This window comes from Pelophylax lessonae (genome assembly GCF_965119305.1).
Source record: "Pelophylax lessonae genome assembly, chromosome: 13".
Lineage (NCBI taxonomy): Eukaryota > Metazoa > Chordata > Amphibia > Anura > Ranidae > Pelophylax > Pelophylax lessonae.
In genome coordinates this window covers 177,390,930-177,410,835 of record NC_138780.1, presented here as the reverse complement: position 1 = coordinate 177,410,835, position 19,906 = coordinate 177,390,930, and the positions used below count along the sequence as shown (strand labels likewise).

At 44.8% G+C, this 19,906-nt stretch overlaps 1 protein-coding gene across 1 annotated transcript in view; it reads left to right on the top strand.

The window, feature by feature from the left end:
* The window catches only part of TECPR2 (tectonin beta-propeller repeat containing 2), a 140,452-nt gene extending 122,051 nt beyond the window's left edge, over positions 1–18,401 (top strand). The window contains exons 17-19 of the mRNA XM_082242646.1: positions 10,007–10,148; positions 14,151–14,300; positions 17,734–18,401. Coding sequence (XP_082098772.1) covers positions 10,007–10,148; positions 14,151–14,300; positions 17,734–17,882 — 441 coding nt within the window. The 3' untranslated portion in view covers positions 17,883–18,401. The remainder of the gene's footprint in view (positions 1–10,006; positions 10,149–14,150; positions 14,301–17,733) is intronic.
* The last annotated feature ends 1,505 nt before the right edge of the window (positions 18,402–19,906 follow it).

Here is a 19,906-nt window from a genome sequence, read left to right as displayed (position 1 = left end):
GCAGAAATCTCCCCCTCTGCTCCTCCCAGGACCTCATGCTCTCCAGCTCCCTTGTTCCCTTTTCCCATGCTCGCCTCCAGGACTTCTCCAGAGCCTCTCCCATCTTCTGAAACTCCCTGCCCCAGTATATCCGGTCAGCTCCTACACTGTCCACCTTTTTAGGCAATCCTTGAAAACACACTTATTCAGGGAAGCCTACCCCACCTCCACCGTAGAACTTTACTTGAGTCCCCTCCATCAGATCATCCCCTGCAGCCACTACCTTTTGTACCACCTCCCCCTCCCTTTAGATTGTAAGCTCCATGAGCAGGGCCCCCCCTATTCCTTTTGTATTGAACTGTATTGAAAATCATGCTGTTCCCCCTTTTTATTGTAAAGTGCTGCATGAACTGTTGGCCTTGTATAAATCCTGTATAATAATATTAATAGCTATCTCCGAGTAATTCCTATTGGGAGTCAGGGAGTTGCTCTCAATTGGCCTGACTCATTCAGTCCCATTGGTACTAGTCATAGAAAAATGCAAAAAGGTTTGTGTAGTAAAAAAAAAAAAAAAGGGAAACTAGTTCCCAATGTCTAAACCAAACTTTATAGCCCTTAAATGGCTGGTGTCATAGTTGGTTACGTGCAGCGTCATGACAGCTGCAGATCAGACAGACTGAGATGAACGCTTTCTTGGCTGTAAAAGATTGAGGGGGGTCTAGTTTTGCATTACGGTACAGCTTTCTGCTGGCAATAAGACTGGGCTTTCACTGACTGCTCCCTCCCCAATAATGATCAAGAACTAATCAGAGTGGTTACGTCATGTGATCACTGTGGCAGCTATATATGATAATGGTCACCAAACAGGATAGCAGTATGCCTAAGTTTTATACTGTAATAGTCAGCTACAATTACAGTGTATAAAAAAAAATATATATATATTTTTTATTTTTTTTTGGCAGTCTAGAAAAAAATATTTAAAGGTTTAGGAATGCAGATAAGTCAGTTTTATAGTCAAGTAAACTGATGCTGCTAAATTTGGCCTGGACCTCTATGCTTCATTGACCTCCGGTCAAAAAGGGTTAAAGTGCAACTTTAAGGAACAAGTACAGAAAGGTCAACCAAGCAGGCTTTTTATCATTGGTGGGGAGGTGAGTATAGCTCCACTTTAAGGGCTAAGACCTTGCCAAGAATAACTAGTGGATGAGTGATGACTTCTTCCAGCATTGAGGATTTACTCTCAGGCGATAGAGAGGGTGCCAGCAGAGGCGTCACGAGCCGGGTGCGGGGGGGGCGGGCCGCACCCGGGTGTCCGCCGGGTGGAGGGTGACACCGCTCTGCCTCTCTTGTCTCTTACTGTGCGGGCCGCCGGGCCGGCATCGCCGCTGCGCCGCCGCCGCCGCATAGACGTACTGTGTCAGACAGACAGTGAGTGTGTCAGTGTCACTCAGTCTGCTGCCAGCCAGTGCCTAGGCTGGACTTCTTTGCTCCGCCTCCTCTGGGCCGGGCCGCGCGCCCTGAGCCTCCCCTCCCTCACTCCCTGCTCTCACATTCAGGCAGAGCGGGCGGGGGCGGAGCCAGTCGCGGGGACTAGGGAGAGGAGGTGAGTAGTCATGTGCGGGCGGCCAGGCCGGGTGATGTGAAGTGAACTTAGTGCAAATAATTGATCTGGTGGCACTGGTGCAATTTGTCTGTCCCTTATTAATGCTGCATTATGCACAGGCTGGCTAGCACAGTGACAGACTCAGTAACCGCAAACTCTTCTCTCTGCATGCAGGCTGCAGCCCTACTTTTGGCAATGGTCTCCACTCCCCAGAAGTCCAGCCTGGACTTGGCCCACCAAAGACAGATTTTCAGTGGGCTCTGCTGCTCTGCACACAGCTCTCTCCACTCCATCCAGCAATGTAGTCAAGTCCCATCCATGTAGTGGTTGCAGCCTGCAGTCCTTTCTCATCAAGAGCAGTTTCACTTTCACAGAGCACAGCTGCCAATGCAGCCAGTTGCACTGCAGTCCTCCTTCATCCCTGGTCTCCCCCAAAATGCTTGTTGCTCCTCCTCTGTTGGAGAAGCTTTCCAGTTCAGCACTGTCTCCACTGCAAAAAGGCGGATCCGTGCTGATCAGCGAGGATCGATCCGCCGATCCCCGCTGAGCCGGCGGATGACGGCTCCGTCTCCGCTTGCAGAGCGGAGAGGGAGGTGTCACAGCTCTCGCTGCTCTCTATGAGGGATCGGATGAGAGTGGACCGCCTCTCTGCAATAATCCGATCCAATCCCTGAACGGATGGAAAAATAGGGTTTCCATCCATCCAGATTTCACGCACAGGATCGGATGCGGATGGCAGCGGGTGTCAGCGGAGGTGTCTCCGATGACATCCGCTGCCCCATAGAGATGCATGGAGGATGCATGATATTGTAATTTAAAGGTCATTTTAATTCTCCTAGTTATTAATGTCGCTATTGCCATTACATTAAGGCTCGGTTCACATATATGCGATGCGGGAAGGCTGCGAATTCGCAGCCTTTACCCACATCGCACACGCACCCCCGGCAGTTCACACTGCCATATGCGATACGCTGGGGGTGTCAATGTAATCTTAACGACACCCCCAGTTTGATCGCATATCGCAGTGCGATCGTGCAGTTCGCACAGGATCGGATCGCACAAGTGTGAACCGCTGTGCGATCCGATCCTGATGCGGCAGCAAAAATGCCTCCTGTGCGTGTTTGCTGCGGGTGCGATGCGAATTTAGCCATACAAACTGTATGGCTAAACTCGCACCGCACAGCTGATCGCATGTAATGTCGGAGCAGTGCGCTCCGACATTACATGCGAACCCCGCACACGCAGAAGTGTGAACCGGGGCTTAGTGTTATATGGGAGCTATGATTTACGAGTTACATTAGTTAAAAAAAAACACATTATTAAAAGGGGTTGGGGTGACACCATGAGTTACCGCACCGGGTGACACCAACCCTAGTGACGCCACTGGGTGCCAGCAAGTATAGATTTATTGGTAATATTTAAAGACACGTGTAAATGCACTCCCTATGGTAGCTAAAAACAAGGCCTATAAGGTAGTATGCATTCAGTGAGTTCTTACCAGAAGTCTGCTTCATATATGTGGAGACTGTTGTGCAGAGTTCAGCAGGAATGTGGCTGGGTAGATAGGTTGCCGCCCGCTCATTCTGAATGGGCTGAAACATGCAGAGTGATGCAGGGAAGGTGCTGGACCTCCGTGTGAGCAGATGACGTCACACACGGTGTACATGGCAGGGCATTACAATATATTTCCGGGTATACACGCTCCTTTGTCAAGGCACTAGCATACAGGACCCCTATTTGTACAGTAGCAGCCGCTGCAATGGGGGATGATGGATGATGCTACATGGAGCAGCATGCCCTGATGGACAATACAATATATAAAACTAACAATATGTGCAAATGTATGCTAGAAGAAAATACTTGGAACAAAGGGGTTTTTCTGCCCCAAAATGTTTTGCCACACCCCCCACGTACATTACATGTGACGTCATCGAACCACATGGAGCTCCAGCAGCTTCCCTGCATCGCTCTGCATGTTTCAGCCCATTTAGACAGAGCAGGCTGCATTATCTCCGCCTAGCCTGGCCACATTTCTGCCTAACTGCAGAACAGTCTCCACATATATTGTCAAAAGTAATGCGACACCTGCCTTTACACGCACGTGAACTTTAATGGCATCCCAGTCTTAGTCCAGAGTTCAATATTGATTTGGCCCAGCCTTTGCAGCTATAATGGCTTCATCATCTTCTGGGAAGGCTGTCCACAAGGTTTACCAGTGTGTCTATGGGAATGTTTGACCATTCTTCCAGAAACACATTTGTGAGGTCAGGCACTGATGTAGGACAAGGCCTGGCTCGCAGTCGCCACTCAAACTCATCCCAAAGGCATTCTATCGGGTTAAGGTCAGGACTCTGTGCAGGCTAGTCAAGTTCCTCCACCACAAACTCGCTCATCCATGTCTTTATGGACCTTTCTTTGTGCACTGGTGCGCAGTCATGTTGGAACTGGAAGGGGCCATTCCTAAACTGTTCCCACAAAGTTGGGAGCATGAAATTGTCCAAAATGTCCTGGTATGCTGACGCCTTAAGGGTTCCCTTCACTGGAGCTAAGGGGCCAAGCCCAACCCCTGAAAAACAATCCACACTAAAATCCCCCCCCCCCAGCCAAATGATCTGAATCAGTGCACAAAGCAAGGTCCATAAAGACATGGATGAGCGAGTTTGGGGTGGAAGAACTTGACTGGCCTCCATAGAGTCCTGACCTCAACCAGATAGAACACCTTTGGGAGGAATTAGAGCAGAGACTGCAAGCCAGGCCTTCTCGTCCAACATCAATGCCTGGGCTCACAAATGCGCAAAGGAATGGTCAAACCTTCCCATACACACTCCTAAACCTTGTGGACAGCCTTCCCAGAAGACTTAAAGCTTCTATAACTGCAAAAGGTGGACCAACTCAATATTGAACCCTACAGACTAATGGCTGGAATACACGATAAGAAGATCGGCCGATATTCTACTCGTTAATGCCCAGGCATCAATGAGCGATATCGATATTGTGAACGAAAAATACCGATTGAAAAACTCGAAAAATTCTGTCGTCTCGTTTGCGTATGAACGATATTCTATACGTTGGTGTTGAGGTCGTTCAGTTTAAATCTGTATAACCTCATCACACATGAGGACCGAGGAACACTGTTTCGATGGTCGGCGGGCAACGGTCGGGCGATATTCGGACCGTGTATGTTGGCAACGTTTTCGACCGACAAATACTTTTTCAAAAGTCGGTGGTCGAATGATCGGGCTATATTCTAATCGTGTATTCACACCATAAGACTGGAATGCCATTAAAGGTAGGCGTTCCAATACTTTTGACATATAGTAGTTGATATAAAGCTGATTTGAGGGAAGAATCCGTTTGATGTATACTACCTGTTTTGACATGTTTTTTATTCACCACAGTGAGTGCATTTACACCTGTCTTTTTTTTATATATTACCAATAAATCTACATTTAGATGCTGGCTCCTTATTTTTTTTCTTCTTTTGTTGGCATTACAGTAGGATCACCCAAGTCCCTACCCTACTGAGGTGCTGCAGCAATTTTTTTGCTTCCATTACACCGGACTTTCCAAAGACTAGTTGTTGCCTAAAATAGGCCTTATTTTGATGCTCCATTTATGTTTGTGCCATTTTTGCTATGTTTTACACTTGAGGATTTACTCCCCATTTCCACAATGGCCATTTTTATGTTAAGGGACTCTCGCCTACCCAAAACACAGATAAAGACCAGGTGAATGTGTTGGCCTCAGCGAGGGAGCTTGCATACATGGCATCGCTAGAGGGGAGGCGAGTATAGCTCTGATTTAAGTTCTAAAACCTTGCAAAGAATACCCAGTGGACTAGTGACTCCTCCTCCTTCTCCTTCTAGTGTTGAGGATTTATTCTGTTCATGTCCACAATGTTAATGATCAGCATGAAGAGTTAGAATTGGAGATTAACCCTTTTAATTAAGTGAAAGTATTTTCTAAACCCAATTTATTACTTAGTAAAGCATTATATAAAATCTTTAATGTAACTGCCTGAACATTTCTCTAGCAGCATTTCTTGGCTTGACAGATCGTCACAGTTTAGCAGTCAGTTGACTGTTGCCATAGCAACTAACAGCTTGTGAAGAGCAAAGTTTTCTCACATAATTCTTCGAGTTATTCTGTTTTTATTATACTGAATTTAATAAACCTTAAAGTCAACCTGTGCTGAGATCATGCACACTCTGGTATTTACGGTGTCTGAACAAGCCGTAAAAGCACTTTAAAGCAACCATTCTTTCCCATTTGCACTTACATAGTAACATAGTGAGACATCCGTCCATCCAGTTCAACCTATGATGTGTGTGTGTGTTTGCTGTTAACCGTACATTGTATACCCCTGTATGTTGTGGTCTTTAAGGTGCCCATCTAATAGTTTTTTGAAACTATCAATGCTCCCTGCTGATACCACTGCTTGTGGAAGAGAATTCCACATCCTTACCACTCTTACAGTGAAGAACCCCTTACGCACTTTAAGGTTAAACCGCTTTTCCTCTAGTTTTAGTGAGTGACCACGTGTCTTATTGTATTCCCTTTCTCTGAATAGTTTGTTCCTTATGCTAGGGTCGCCAGTACAGTATTTGTACATTGATATCATATCCCCCCTCAATCGTCTCTTCTCCAGAGAGAATAAGTTCAGTGCTTGTAGTCTTTCCTCATAGCTGATGTCCTCCATTCCCCTAATTATTTTTGTTGCCCTTCTCTGGACTCTGTCCAGTTCCAGCACATCCTTCCTGAGGACCGATGCCCAGAACTGGACAGCATACTCCAGATGTGGCCGGACCAGAGTCTTGTAGAGTGGGAGAATAATCTCTTTATTTGAATCCCCTTTTTTATACATCCCAGTATTCTGTTGGCTTTCCTTGCAGCGGCTTGGCATTGCATGCCACTGCCAAGCCTGTTGTCTACCAGTACCCCCAGGTCCTTTTCCATCCTAGACTCACCCAGAGGTTCCGACCCTAGTGAGTAGCTTGGTTTCTGGCCCCCAAGTGCATTACTTTATGGCACACTTGTGCCATTTGTTGCACGACAATGCACATCAGGAGGAACCCCAGTATTGTCTATGGGGCCCATTTACAGTGTCGGCCACTGTGCGCTCTGACTCAGGGGAGGAGCCGGCGCCATCTTCGGCCTGCATGGTGGACTCCTGGAGGCGGAACCTAGCAAGCTGAGAACTGGTTTCTGCTGCCTTCTTGGGCGGCGACATGAGTCCCGGAGGTTCAGCGGAGTGCGGGAAACAGATGAGGGTAAGTAGGAGCGGATTTACGGCAGCAGGATATATTTACCGGAGGTTAGATAGGCGGAGCTCTAACCATCTGCGACTTATCCCATCGCGCTCCAGGCCACGCCCATATGGGGCCCATTTACGCCTATGCAGCGTTCTTCCATGCGACTTGGGAAAAGATGCAAATTATTATTTTGGCATGACTGTGTTTTTGGCCCCATAGACTTCAATGGGAGCAAATGAATAATGCAAAAAAACACAGTAGGAAAACATCAAAATACATCAGAAAAAACGCAAGACCGTGCAGATGCACAGTTGTAAACCTATCCTTATTAACCTCTGTATCTGTTAGCATTGCAAAGAGATTTATTTTCAAAGTTCACAATGCAAACAATGTGTTTTTATATGAGCAGAATCTAGGCAGCCTGCCAGCTATAATGTAAGCAATCAGCAGGTGTTTAACAGTGTATGGCCAGATTTCCATTTTTGAGGTTTTTGCCATTCAGCTAGTGGACTGAACAAAGAAAAAGGGGGGAAAAAAAAAACAGATTCTTCCATTTATACAAGTGAGGTGTCAGAACACACTGATCAGCAGCTGCAGCCTACTGATCAGAAGATTTTTCCAGCATTTCCCTTTGTCAGAAGTCAAACAATGGACAATGGACAAGCGGGGAAACCCACACGCTAATCGAAATTCAGCTGATCCCTGGCGGTTGTGTTTTAAGTTTGATTCCATTTAAAGCTGAAGTTTAATACTTATATTTTGTGTTCTCTGGTTTCCCCTCTATCCCTCATTCAAAATATAGAAAATGTAAATAAAACCTTCCTGTCATATTACATACCTTATTTTAGCTCAGTGATGTCATCACTAGGTCTCTTCTTCTCGATGCCATGCAGACAGACAGATCATGGTTGGTGGGAGGGGCTTGTAGATTGCTGTGCATAGATTCCGGCAAACATCGCAGCACCCTACCTCAGTACTCCTCTCAAGAGCCATCAGTCCTGATGGTGCGTCTCCACGATGAAAAGAACTGAAATCCAGAGTATGAAAGAGATTGGCCTGGGAAAGCCAGGCTGGGGAGAAATGGGCTAGATCAGGGATCCTCAAACTACGGCCCTCCAGCTGTTGCAGAACTACACATCCCATGAGGCATTGCAAAACTCTGACATTCACAGACATGACAAGGCATGATGGGAATTGTAGTTCCTGAACAACTGGAGGGCCATAGTTTGAAGACCCCTGGGCTAGATGGTGCTGGATTTTCTCAAGCCAACAAAATTGGGTCGGAGGAGCCTGCAATAACTATGCAAGACTCAAGGGAAGGCTGAAATTCGCATTTAAAGTGTTACTAAACCCATGAGCCTGCATTCACTATATTTTGGTCTCCCACAGAACATGGAAATGCAAATATTTTAGGAAATATAAACTGCTAAATAACTTTTTTTATTAGTATATAACAGTCTTGTGACTTTGATCAGTGTCTGGTTAAAGCTTGTAGGAGAAGTTTTCATTCTCCTCTGACTGTCCTATGAGGCTGCATGACCCCTGACCCTCTGTCTGTACAGTGCTAGTTGGCCCTGTGCTGATCAAATGCAGCCTCTGAAAAAAAAAACCTCTAGCAATACACACCAAGCTGAGCACGTGCAGAGTGCCCCCCAAGGTTCTGTTCTATCAGGAGATGGTTTGGGGGCAATAAAAGGAGAGGATGAGAGAAGACAGGATCAAACAGTCTTTTTACACAATGCAGAGGATTACCCTCTTAGGTTCCACAGTGAGTATAACAAGCATGCTTTACTGCATATAAAGACTGATTTTACTGTTGAGTTTAGAAACACTTTAAGTTTAAGTCTAGTTTTTTTTTTTTTTTTTGCTTAAAAATAACAAACGTGTCATAATTACCTGCTCTGTGCAGTGGTTTTGCACAGAGCAGCCCAGATCTTCCTCTTGTCGGGTCCCCTCACCAGTGCTTCTGGCCCTTTCCTCCTGACTAGTGCTTTCACAGCAAGTAAAGGAAGAAAGGACAGGCGCCACTGAGTGAAGCAGTAAAGGTTTATTGCATAACCTACATTACGGACTTGCATTAGAGCAATGGCCTATCCTCATGGCTCCTGGGTCCCTTCCATATACATAGTGCTTCCGCCCTCCGGCCGATTGACTGAGGAAGGAGCTTTGTGCGCATGCTCCAAAACGCGTTACGTCATCACTAGTGGACGAGCGGTTTATCGCTGTCCTAGCTTGATCCGGCTCCCCCATTGGACTTCCCTGAGGTTTTGTCATCTCCCGGCTGCTGGCTTGGCCGGAGGGCGGAAGCACCATGTATATGGAAGGGACCCAGGAGCCATGAGGATAAGCCATTGCCCTAATGCAAGTCCATAATGTATGTTATGCAATTAACCTTTACTGCTTCACTCAGTGGCGCCTGTCCTTTCTTCCTTTATGTGCCAGCGGGATTTCGGCTTCTACCTGTTCACAGCGCTGCCCTCCGTGATCGTATTGGATTTTTGCACCACCTGGAAGTCCTGACTGTTCCCCCCTCTCCTTTTTACTCCCATCCAAGTGCGGACCCCACCCTTTGGCACAAGCGCCCAACACATCCTCTTCTGTTCTTTGCTTTCACAGCAAGTAGCTTGTGATCGGGGCAACCAGGCCGCTGTTGTGTGTGTCCATTCAGACACAGAGCTGTGGCTCGGCCCCACCCCTCTTCTCTCCTCATTGGCTCACTGACTTTGACAGCAGCGAGCGCCAATGGCCCCTGCTACTGTGTCCTAGCCAATCAGGAGGGAGAGTCCCAGACAGCTGAGTCTCTTGTGCAACATCGCTGGATTGAGATGGGGTTCAGATAAGTATTAGGGGGGCTCCTGCACATAGGTTTTTTCTTAATGCATAGCATGCATTAAGATAAAAAAAAAAAAAAAAACCTTCTGACTTTGGAACCACTTTAAGTTTACAGTCTACCTAAGGGTTCCTAATGATTTAATTGACTACTGACCTGGCTGGGCCTAGCGTGCTTATCTGTACATATGTAGTAGGGACATTAGAGTGGAAGCCCTCCTGGGACAGGGACTAAAGGCTCAGTAAGTAGGTCAGTGTTCTCTGTACTCTTGCAGCTATTGAGTTGTATATGTTAATGCAACACCAACATGGACAATATATACTCATGGAACATCTTTTACAGCCTGTAGGTATCAATCTGATTAGTGTCTTCTCCAGTCCCAATGACAACATGCTGTGGACTCTTGACAACAAGTGCAACGTTTACGTCCGGATTGGAATGACAGAAGAAATGCCCATTGGGATAGACTGGGAGCATGTACCTGGTAAGACCCCCAAAAAAAAAAATCAGTTTTACAAAATTGTTCATTTGGCTGGGGTCCCGTAAGTCTGCAGCAGCCAAGTGTGAATGTCCAGGCATGCTTGAATGTGTAGTTTCTAACCGTCTAGGGTCAATGCCTGTGATAGACAATGCTGTTGTTTTCTGTTCTCAGTAATATAACTTGTTGATTAATAAACTAGACTGTATTAAACCTTTCAAGTCCCAGAGTAATTAAAAATCTTTCTGACCAAGTCACATTTTGCACTTTGTCAATCACTTGATCAGTAACCACTCAGAGAAGTTAGTGATCCAAGTCTTGGGCTTCCCCCCCAACAGCACTTTGCAACTCCCTTCTGGAGATGAGAGCGACCTTTGGAGTGTGGAGCTACACGGAAAGCATGACTTTAATTGACCTCCTAACACGGGCGACTTGCTGGGTGGACCTTCATTTACTTATTTTCCCTTCTAAAAAAAAACAACAAAAAAAATTAAAAAAAACCTCAAACCATACTTGGCAACCAGGGCTGCTGTTAGAAATCGTGGAGTACATGCCTTCTTTGAGAAAGACAGAAGTGACCAGCGCTATGGAGTGTGTGGTGATAGTGAATAAATAATAGGTGTAAGCAGCCAACAACCAAACCCCGAGGGGTTAAAATTCAATAAAGGTGCAAAGAAGTTGGTACGGTGCTACCTATGAGTGATCAAGTGTCAGAGTAAATGATATATTAACTCCAAGTAATAAACTCCAAATTAAGAAATGACACCAAATAAGATAAGTGCTACACAATATTAATCCAATCGAAACCACTGGATCTTACTGTGTATGGTGACCTCGTGCAAAGTGCTTGTGTGCAAATAAATAAACAAAATTCCAAAACAAGTGATTAATTTATTCCAAAACTATTTTTACAGTGCAAAAACTGATAAATATATGTAGTTACTATAAATAAAATAGTGTCCAAAATAAGGGAATTTTAGTGATACTATTGGTGAAAAGTGATAAGCAATTCCCAATGTTAATGAAAAGGTTGCAACCACCTGTGTGACCACTAGGTGTCGCAAAGGATATACAACCTGTTATCGTAGTAAGGCAGATTGTGTGCAACTTCCAGAGGTTCCTCTCCTCGGCCAAGCAGGCACAGGCTGGCTGGTTTCACTGAGAAAAAAGAAAGGGGAGCCCCATGATGCAGTATATACTTTGCGAGTAATAAAGATGAATGTAGAGACTCACGGTAAGGCTGTCTTTGATCAGTGTAGGTCGTCCGCCGGGAAGCTTCCGCGTTCCACGGCTCGATAATCCAAAACCGGAAGTGACGTTATGACGCAATGGACTCCGCCCTACGCGTTTCGTCAGAGGACGTCTGCTGGAGCGGCATGCCCTCTTTCACCCTTATTGTTCATATTGATTCTGGAACCTTTACCTGCAACTATTAGAAATTGTATAGATATAAAAGGAGTGAGAAAAGGAGGGGAGGAACATAAAGTGGCAGCATATGCGGAAGACATTTTATTTTATGTCTCCAGCCCTAGAACAACTTTACCAAATTTGATGAATCTTCTGAAATACTACAGAGAACTATCAAATTTCAAAAATGAGCTCCTTAAAGTCAGAAATTTTAAATATAAATAAGAGGGAGGTACAATGTTTTCAGGAAGAATTCCCGTTTAAGTGGCAGGAAAAATTTAAATATTTAGGGGTAAAAATAACGGCAGAATGGAAGGATCTGTACCAAACAAATTATATACCGATACTAAATAAAATTAAAGAAGAATTAAGAAAAATTTCAACAAGATCACTCTCCTGGATAGGACGTATTAAAATTGGAATCTTACCCAAAGTACTTTATAAGTTCCAAATTCTCCTGATATATGTGCCACAGAGCTTTCGTAATATACTAAAGAAAATGATACTTGGGTTCATTTGGCAATATAAAAAAACCAAGAATATAGTTTGCAATAATAAGTAAAGACAAAACACAAGGAGGCTGTCCCAGATTTTAAAAGATATTATAATGCAGTTCTATTAACAAGAGTTATAGATTGGACATTTAATTTGCAAGGGAAAAGTTGGGTTAAAATAGAAAATACATTAAGTGAGATACTATTGAACAAAATGATTTGGGTTCCACAACAACACAGTCGCCTTTCCATAGACACAAGAACACTCCCAATGTGTGTAATCAAGATATGGAACTTATTGCACAGAAAAAGAAAATGGGACTATAATTCACCACTAATACCGCTTTCGGGAACAAATTATTTTTTACCAGGGAATGAGACACTATTTGGAGTATGGATAAAAGATAGTTTAAAATTATATGCAAGAGTGTTTTTTGTTCTCATGAATAATATATGTATTTGGCACAATGTAAAAATTAATAAACTTTATATAAAAAAAAAAGAAATAATGGAGTACAGCCTACCTGACAGCCCCCCCCCCCCCAATCCCCAGCTTTAGTGGGTGTAAGTGTATGATTCCAAACACAGGTCCACCCCGCATGAGCAAACCACTCATTCAGCCAGAGTACCTGTGTGAATAAGTGAGCCCTTGAAGCAGTTGTCCAGTTTGTAAAAAAATAAAGGATCAAATATCAGGGGTCCAAACGGATGTCTCACTTTTGAGACAGAGAATAAAACTGAGGACACAGATTCCCCAATCCTGTCTCTGCAGCTTTAGCTGCACTGCAGAATAAATGAACAGGAAGGCTTTCTGTACAGAGGCTCCGTGTTCATTCAGACTAAAACATTCTCTGAAACAGCCCTCCAAACCGGGGATCTATCTCTGAAATCAATCCCCTTTTGGCACCCCATGCAGCAGCTGACAGCCGGCAGAGGAGTGGAGGATAAGCCAACTGCATTGCGGGGGGGGGGGGGGCGCTAAGCTGTGATTAACCGCTTTTGAGACTGCCGGTGTTCCGTGAAAAAACCATACCCGTGAGAGACCCATACCCTCGTCACTTCCGGTGCACCTACGGAGGGTATGGATTTCTCACGGTACTTACACTTGCCGCGATTACATTAAAACAGCTCCTCTGCAACATAAATCATCTCCGCTCCTTCCACTCTCACTTCCCCGCTCTCGGCTAATAAATATAAAAGCGCATCACGGAGCCGACATCTCCGTCATTTCTAATTCATACACCCGCCGCCGCTTTTATATTTAGTAGCCGACATCAGGGAGGTGACAGGGATAGCAGAGGAGATGATTGATGTTGCAGCCGAACTGTTTTTATGTAACCGCCGCAAGTATAACATTACACACAATACCGTGATTATTTCATTCCCTCCGAGCATGCGCACTCCTCAACTTCACAGCTGTTCAATGGTGTTTTCGGGGCTCTGAGCATGCGCACTGTTATGCTGCTCAGCTGTTTCGGACAGGAAGTGACGAGGGTATGGAAATCTAACGAGGTATGGAATTCTAACGTTACACCGGCACATAAAGCTACCTGGGCCCCCCTTGTTGAACTGATGGGGCCTTGGCCCCATCAAGGAGGGGTGGTGCAACTCCTTATTGGTGGCCCTGTTTGGCACTTATAAATTGCTGGCAGCTATTTTGTCATCTCAAGTATTTTTCATACTTCTTCCAGGATATGGAAAAAGGTGACTTTAGGGCAGATTAGAAACTGCCATTTGTGTGATTTATGTGCGTTAAGCTAAAAAAGGCCAATTTATAAAGACTAAAGCTGGCCATACACTAGTAGAATTTTGTTTAAATATTTTGTCATAAGAGCATTCATTCGATTTTCTCAGTGGGGTCAAATCCACAATAATTTTCGACCACAGTGACAAGAAAATTCAAAGGAGCAGAATGAAAATTTTTCTCAGAAGAACAGATTTCCGATTTGGGAAAGTCCAGTCATTCAAAAAATCGATTTGTTAAAAGCAAATAACATTTTTAAGTACTTTCAAACAGCCATAAAGTCATCGCTTTGTACTAAGAATTTTTGTACATTTGTTCACAAATCTATTTGTGTATTACCTATTTAATTGCTCTACCTTTTAGGTCTGCAGGCATGTCAGCTTGTCGTGAGTGCGAGGACAGTCTGGGCACTTTGTCCAAATGGCGACATTGCCAGGCGGTACGGGATAACCGAGAAGAACGCAGCAGGTGATTACTGGAAGAAAACCCCAGGAAATATGTCATGGTTAACAGGTAAGAGTAGAAGACCAAAATATAAATTTTCTGTTTCGTTCATTGATGGACACAGCTCCTGATCTTAACTATTGGATTATACAGCCCCCTACAGGAGTAGGACACTAGACAGAAAAAAGTCTGGCTATGCCTATAGGCAGTCCCAGGGGGTATACTTCCTCTCTCTGCTATAGGCACAGTACTCAGTTTTTTCTGCCTAGTCAGGAGTAAGGACCTAATTCCTTGCTGGGATCTTTGGTCCTGGCAATATTTTCTTTTTAGATAGAAATTTTTCTCCTGTTTTTTTTCCTGTGAGATCTACAATCAACTACCAGACTGGGCGACAGGCTGGATAATCTAGCTCCAGTGGTCACTTCAGTCTGGCCAGGGAGCGTGCGCAGACCTCAGCTCCAGGCTAGGTCGGCCGCGACATAGCCCCACCGACTCCATCCTGCTTTACTGTCACTGGCTTTGAGGCTTGGCTGTTGAACGCCAGGTGCTGAGTCAGTGATTCCAAAGATGTAAAAAGCTAGGAAATCCACTTCTAGGAAGATCTACCATCATACGTAGAAGTCGTACATTGCGTGGTGTGAGTCTCTTGGGGTTCATCCTCACTCTTTCTCATGGCTTGGATCTTGACCTTCCTTCAACGGGGAGTTGAGCAGAAACTGGCCTTGATTACTATCCATGGTCACCTGTCTGCACTTAGAGCGCTTCTCCCCTTTTTTCCACATGGTGCAAGTGGATGTGTTTGCATCTGCGGATGCTTCCTAAGCTGCTGTTTAGAGGACCTGGTCCTCTTTGAGGGTGTATTTCTTTTTTTTTTTTTTCAGGTGAGCTTCAGTTGTTTTGGTTGAGCTCCGGTTTACCTGGTCAGCTATAGTTATGTTAGCATTGGGAGTTTCTTTTTCGCTGTTCCCACCCCTCCAACACTGCTTTGGGACATCCCAATTCCCATTATTTTATTGATCGTTTTTATAGGGACTCCTTTTTTTTTTTTTTTAAATACAGCTGAAAAGAATTGCTCTCTGCAAAAGAAATGATTAATAGTTGGTTGTCCTGCACCACAGGACATCGCTATGTTAAGGACGAATCTTCTGCTGGAAGTATCTGGTCCCCCCCCACTGTGCTCTCTGGTCCCTTTTGCTGACTCCTACATCAATGCTGTAGTAACATGGGGGCTGGCAGATGATACCACTGTGTGAATGTGTTTGGAGAGGCTTGCCGCCTGCTGACATCCGGCACTCTCAGAAGTGTCAGATGCAGAAGATTTCTCTAAATAATTCAGCAAAGTTCCGTGGTGTGGGCAGCTAGACAGGTAAATATTTTATCTTTTTTTTTTCTTTGGAAAGAGCAAGTTGGCTTTTAAAAAGGCGACAAAATCCCATTAACGTCCCCAGTTTATGACTAATATTTTACAGTATAGCGGTTCTAAATTATAGTCACAGAAAAAAAATCGAAGGTAAACTGCACAAATGAAAATACAGCCATGAGATGCATAGAGGGAGCACAGCCTACCTGCTAATCCATTCAGTGTTTCTTTCAGGCAGTGCTGTAGTCCACTGTTACCTTTTGTGTAGTCTGGTGAGGACCCCTTTTTGTGGTGCAAGGCAGGTGTTCCTAAAAACACCCACTTCAGGCTTCTTGCTAGCTCCCACATACAGTCCCGTGTTTCAGAGCTGTGATTTTGGAGCTGGATGTTGACAATTTCATAACCAGTGCCATATGGGGTTCCCTAGGCACTCAAGTTTAATAAGCTCCCTAGCCATACAGAAGAGCTCAAGGTTTGATTTGAATGCGAAGAGCTACAATTATTTAAAGTGTATGTCAAGGCATAATGAAGATCTTGCAAGTTCGGAAAAATACCTGACAATGTGCCAGAAACACTCTTTAACATCTATGCCCTGTTGTGGGCTGACAACGCAGCATTTTTATGGACTGGGTTGTGTCAGTCCTGCCCAATTGTTTTTTTGCTAATCACTAAAACCTTCCCCTCATCCCATTCTCAACAATACGAACGCAAGATAAGAACTAAGAGGCTAATTAGACTCAACCCCTTAACTTTAGCACCTCCCTGCCCTTTGAGGGGTTTCTGATGCAGGAGTTGTGATCATGTGACCGCCATGATTGGCTTCTTGCGATGGGAGTTTTCCGTTTTAGTTGCCGGTAACTGTGTCGGGAGTGCGCGCTCTCTGTACAGGTTTGTTTACATTTTGGTACGCAAGTATGCAGCTTCGCAGTATCAAGGTTCACACATGGAGAGACTGCATATTTGAGTACTTTTGGCACTGATTAAAACTTTTCACATTTATTCCTGGCCTTGCTTTGTCCATGGTGCCTCGGCCACCTGGGATTCCACATCCTACATCGCAGAAGGCTGCCGGAGTAGGGACAGTGGGTGGAGTTGTGTGCATCATTAGAAGCCAGCTACCTGAAACCAGAAGAGACAGCTGGCTTCCAGTGAGTGATGAGTACAAAGATGGTGGTGCAGAACCCAGGCTACTAAACTTGATCATCAGATTGCAGCAGGACAGTGCTAGATCCGCTTAGCAGGTGTGTATCTGAACTGAGGACTAAGTAACAAGTAAAGGCCCATACACACGTACCGATTGTCGGCCGTAAATATTTGGCCAACGTCCGATCGGCCGATTGTCGGCTTGTTAGTATGATGCTTCCGACAACCGACTGCGACTTTTCGGCCGAACAAAATCTGGTGTGCAGACTATAAAATTTTTGTAGGCCAACAAAGAACGGCCGATTGTTCGTCAGTCAGTACAGATTTCGGCCGACAAAAAGCAGATGAGCAAGACTGGGCATGCTCAGAGAAGAAAAAACACACCGAAAGTTAACCATCACATGACATCACTTCTGCAGTCGGTTGTTGTTGGCCGACAAAATTTGTGTGCAGTCTTTAGCACTTTTCAACCCACACGACAGCACCGGACAAAAGACGGCCGAACGGTCGGCCGACAATCGGTGCGTGTGTACGGGGCTTTAGGCCTGGTTCACACCTATGCAGGTTGCAGTTGATGCATATTCCAGGTGCATTTTGCGTTTTTCAATATACATTTTTGATCCATTAAAGTCTATTGAACCAAAAACACAACCTGCTGGTCCCTGGCCATTTCCATAAAATGCACAGATGTGAACGTGACCCATATGAAAACCAGGGTAAATGGACTGAGGTGTGTTTCTGCAAAACTGAATACGTAAAAAATGCATTGGTGTAAACCAGGCTTAAGTGGGGATCGAAAATTCAAAAAACAAAAACAGGAGTATGTGAAGTTCCCCTGTAACAGGGAACAACTAACAAATCAGCCCTAATGAAGTTGTGGCAGGATTATTTTTAGGCTGATGACATATTTTATTATTATTTACTGTTATTGTTCATCATAATTATCTTTAAAACAGTATCTTTTTACTGCCATTCTGACCAATCACGGCTTCTCTACAGTGACTCCACAGGACGAGCTTTGGGGTGTGGGCTCCACAGGATCCCTCCTGCAGCGTCTCACAAGGACCTACAGCCATCATCCCAGCATTCCAAAGAGCGACCATCTGCACGTTAATTCCGACTTTGAAGACGAGTGGGAGGTCATCTGACACTGCTGTACACAAGACAGCTGTTAGTGATCATTCATATGCTGCTAAAAAGCCTGTGTTGTCCTTATTAACTTTCTTCAGTGTAATATACGAAGCACTTTGCCTGATCCAGTACGTTTCCACATTATCATATCTGTGCTCTTGATACACAGCTTGTGTATATATACAGCTAGAAGATACATTGACACTTATTACACAATGCCAGAATATATTGAAAAACTCTAATCTGAGGTTTTACACATTGACGGTAACCTTAACCACATTTACCCACAAACCAAATTATAGCTGTGTCTGTGAAACAGAATGCAGCAGGATAATGGAGTTTTCATTTGATTTGTATCAATATTTTCTCTCTTGATGGGCGTAGCATCTCCAGCCGGACTGCTTGAGTATACAGTTTACAACACACCTAAGACCTGTTTATCTGCCAGTAGCAGGCAAAACCACATGGCATAAGGGGGGTGGTGCCACTTGTCAGTCTTCAGTGCTACAAATTTTGTGCCACTGCCCCACCCCCTGACTGGGATCATCATATCGCCTTGACACCCTAGCCCCCCCGTACATCAATTGAGTGAGTGCCCTATGTGCTCATTGGCTTACAGAGCAAGCACCCCCAACACAAAGCCTGATTTCATTCTTTCAGCTGTTTTAAAGTGATAATAAAGGCTTTTTTTATTTTATTTAAAAAAATAACAAACCTGGTATACTTACTTGCTCTGTGAAGTGGTTTTGCACAGAGCAGCCCCGATCTTCCTGTACTTTGGTCCCCCGCTGGGGCTCCTGCCAGGTGCCCCCACAGCAGGTAGCTGGCAATAGGAACACCCAAGCAGGCTTGATCCCGAGCTGTGTCTCTGCGTGTCCATTCACACACAGAGCCCCATCTTGGCTCCACCCTCTTCCTTTTCTCATTGGCTGACTGGCTGTGATTAACAACCATTGGCTTCAGCTGCTGTCTCAGCCAATGAGGAGATAGCCAATGAGGTCCCAGAGAGCTGGGGCTCTCGTTCACATCCCTGGGTGGCAATGGGTCACAGGTAAGTATTTGGAGGGCCGGGGGGGGGGGGGTGCTGCTGCACAGAGTAGTTTTTTTTTTTTTTTTTTTTTTTACCTTTATGCATAGAAAGGTTAAAAAAAACCTTTGGGGATTAGAACCATTTTAATGACGGATACGTTCGAAAAGTTAGTCTGTGACTTACAGATAAAGACATAAGCGATGGGCCTTTTCAAATACCTACCTAACATACAAATCAGCTGATTTTAAAATGAAATATACCCATATTGAAAGTATATAGGTAGGCACCAATTGGTAAAAGTTAGTGATGCTCCGGGGACCAAGGATGTGTCCTGTTTTTTCCTCCTTTGCACAAAAGTTAAATAGTGTGGGACTTTTAGGGCCCATTCACAATTATACACGCATTTTTTGTGCACTGACCCCATTAAGATCACGTTTATGCTAAAATAAAATTTCCAAATAAAAGTTCCCTGTAAAAGAAGAGAATATTTGTCCTGCATCTGCTATGCTGAACATTTCACCAGTGAACGGAGATCGCATTCTGAAGTCTGCCTAGAAACCGGCACTTCCAGGAGTGTTGATCTCCTGTGTCCCCCACTGTTCTTAGTGGTTCGTCCCACCGACCCCCCTACATAATTTTGTCCTGCAGCGTAGGGCCTCCTGATAGCCCACTCTTCCTCCTGCAAGGTAAATTCATCCATCCTGTGCACCCTCCACACTGCATTGGAGTGCTGCTTTATTGACAAGCGAACTAGGCCTGAACACTGTCACAGTGGGGGGGTTCGGAGACAGGAGCCCTGGTCAGTGAGTATACCTCACTTGGAGAGTGGGTTATTAGGAGACTCTCTTTTGATCAACACCTAAAAAGGCAGGTGATGGTGTCCCTTTAAGAACACAAGTCACATTCCCTGATGAACAGATGACTATTAGAGGGACATACAATAATCCAAATCTGGAACAGCTAGAAAAGTGTGAAAATTGCAATCAAATTTTTTTTTTAGGGTATAAGCTC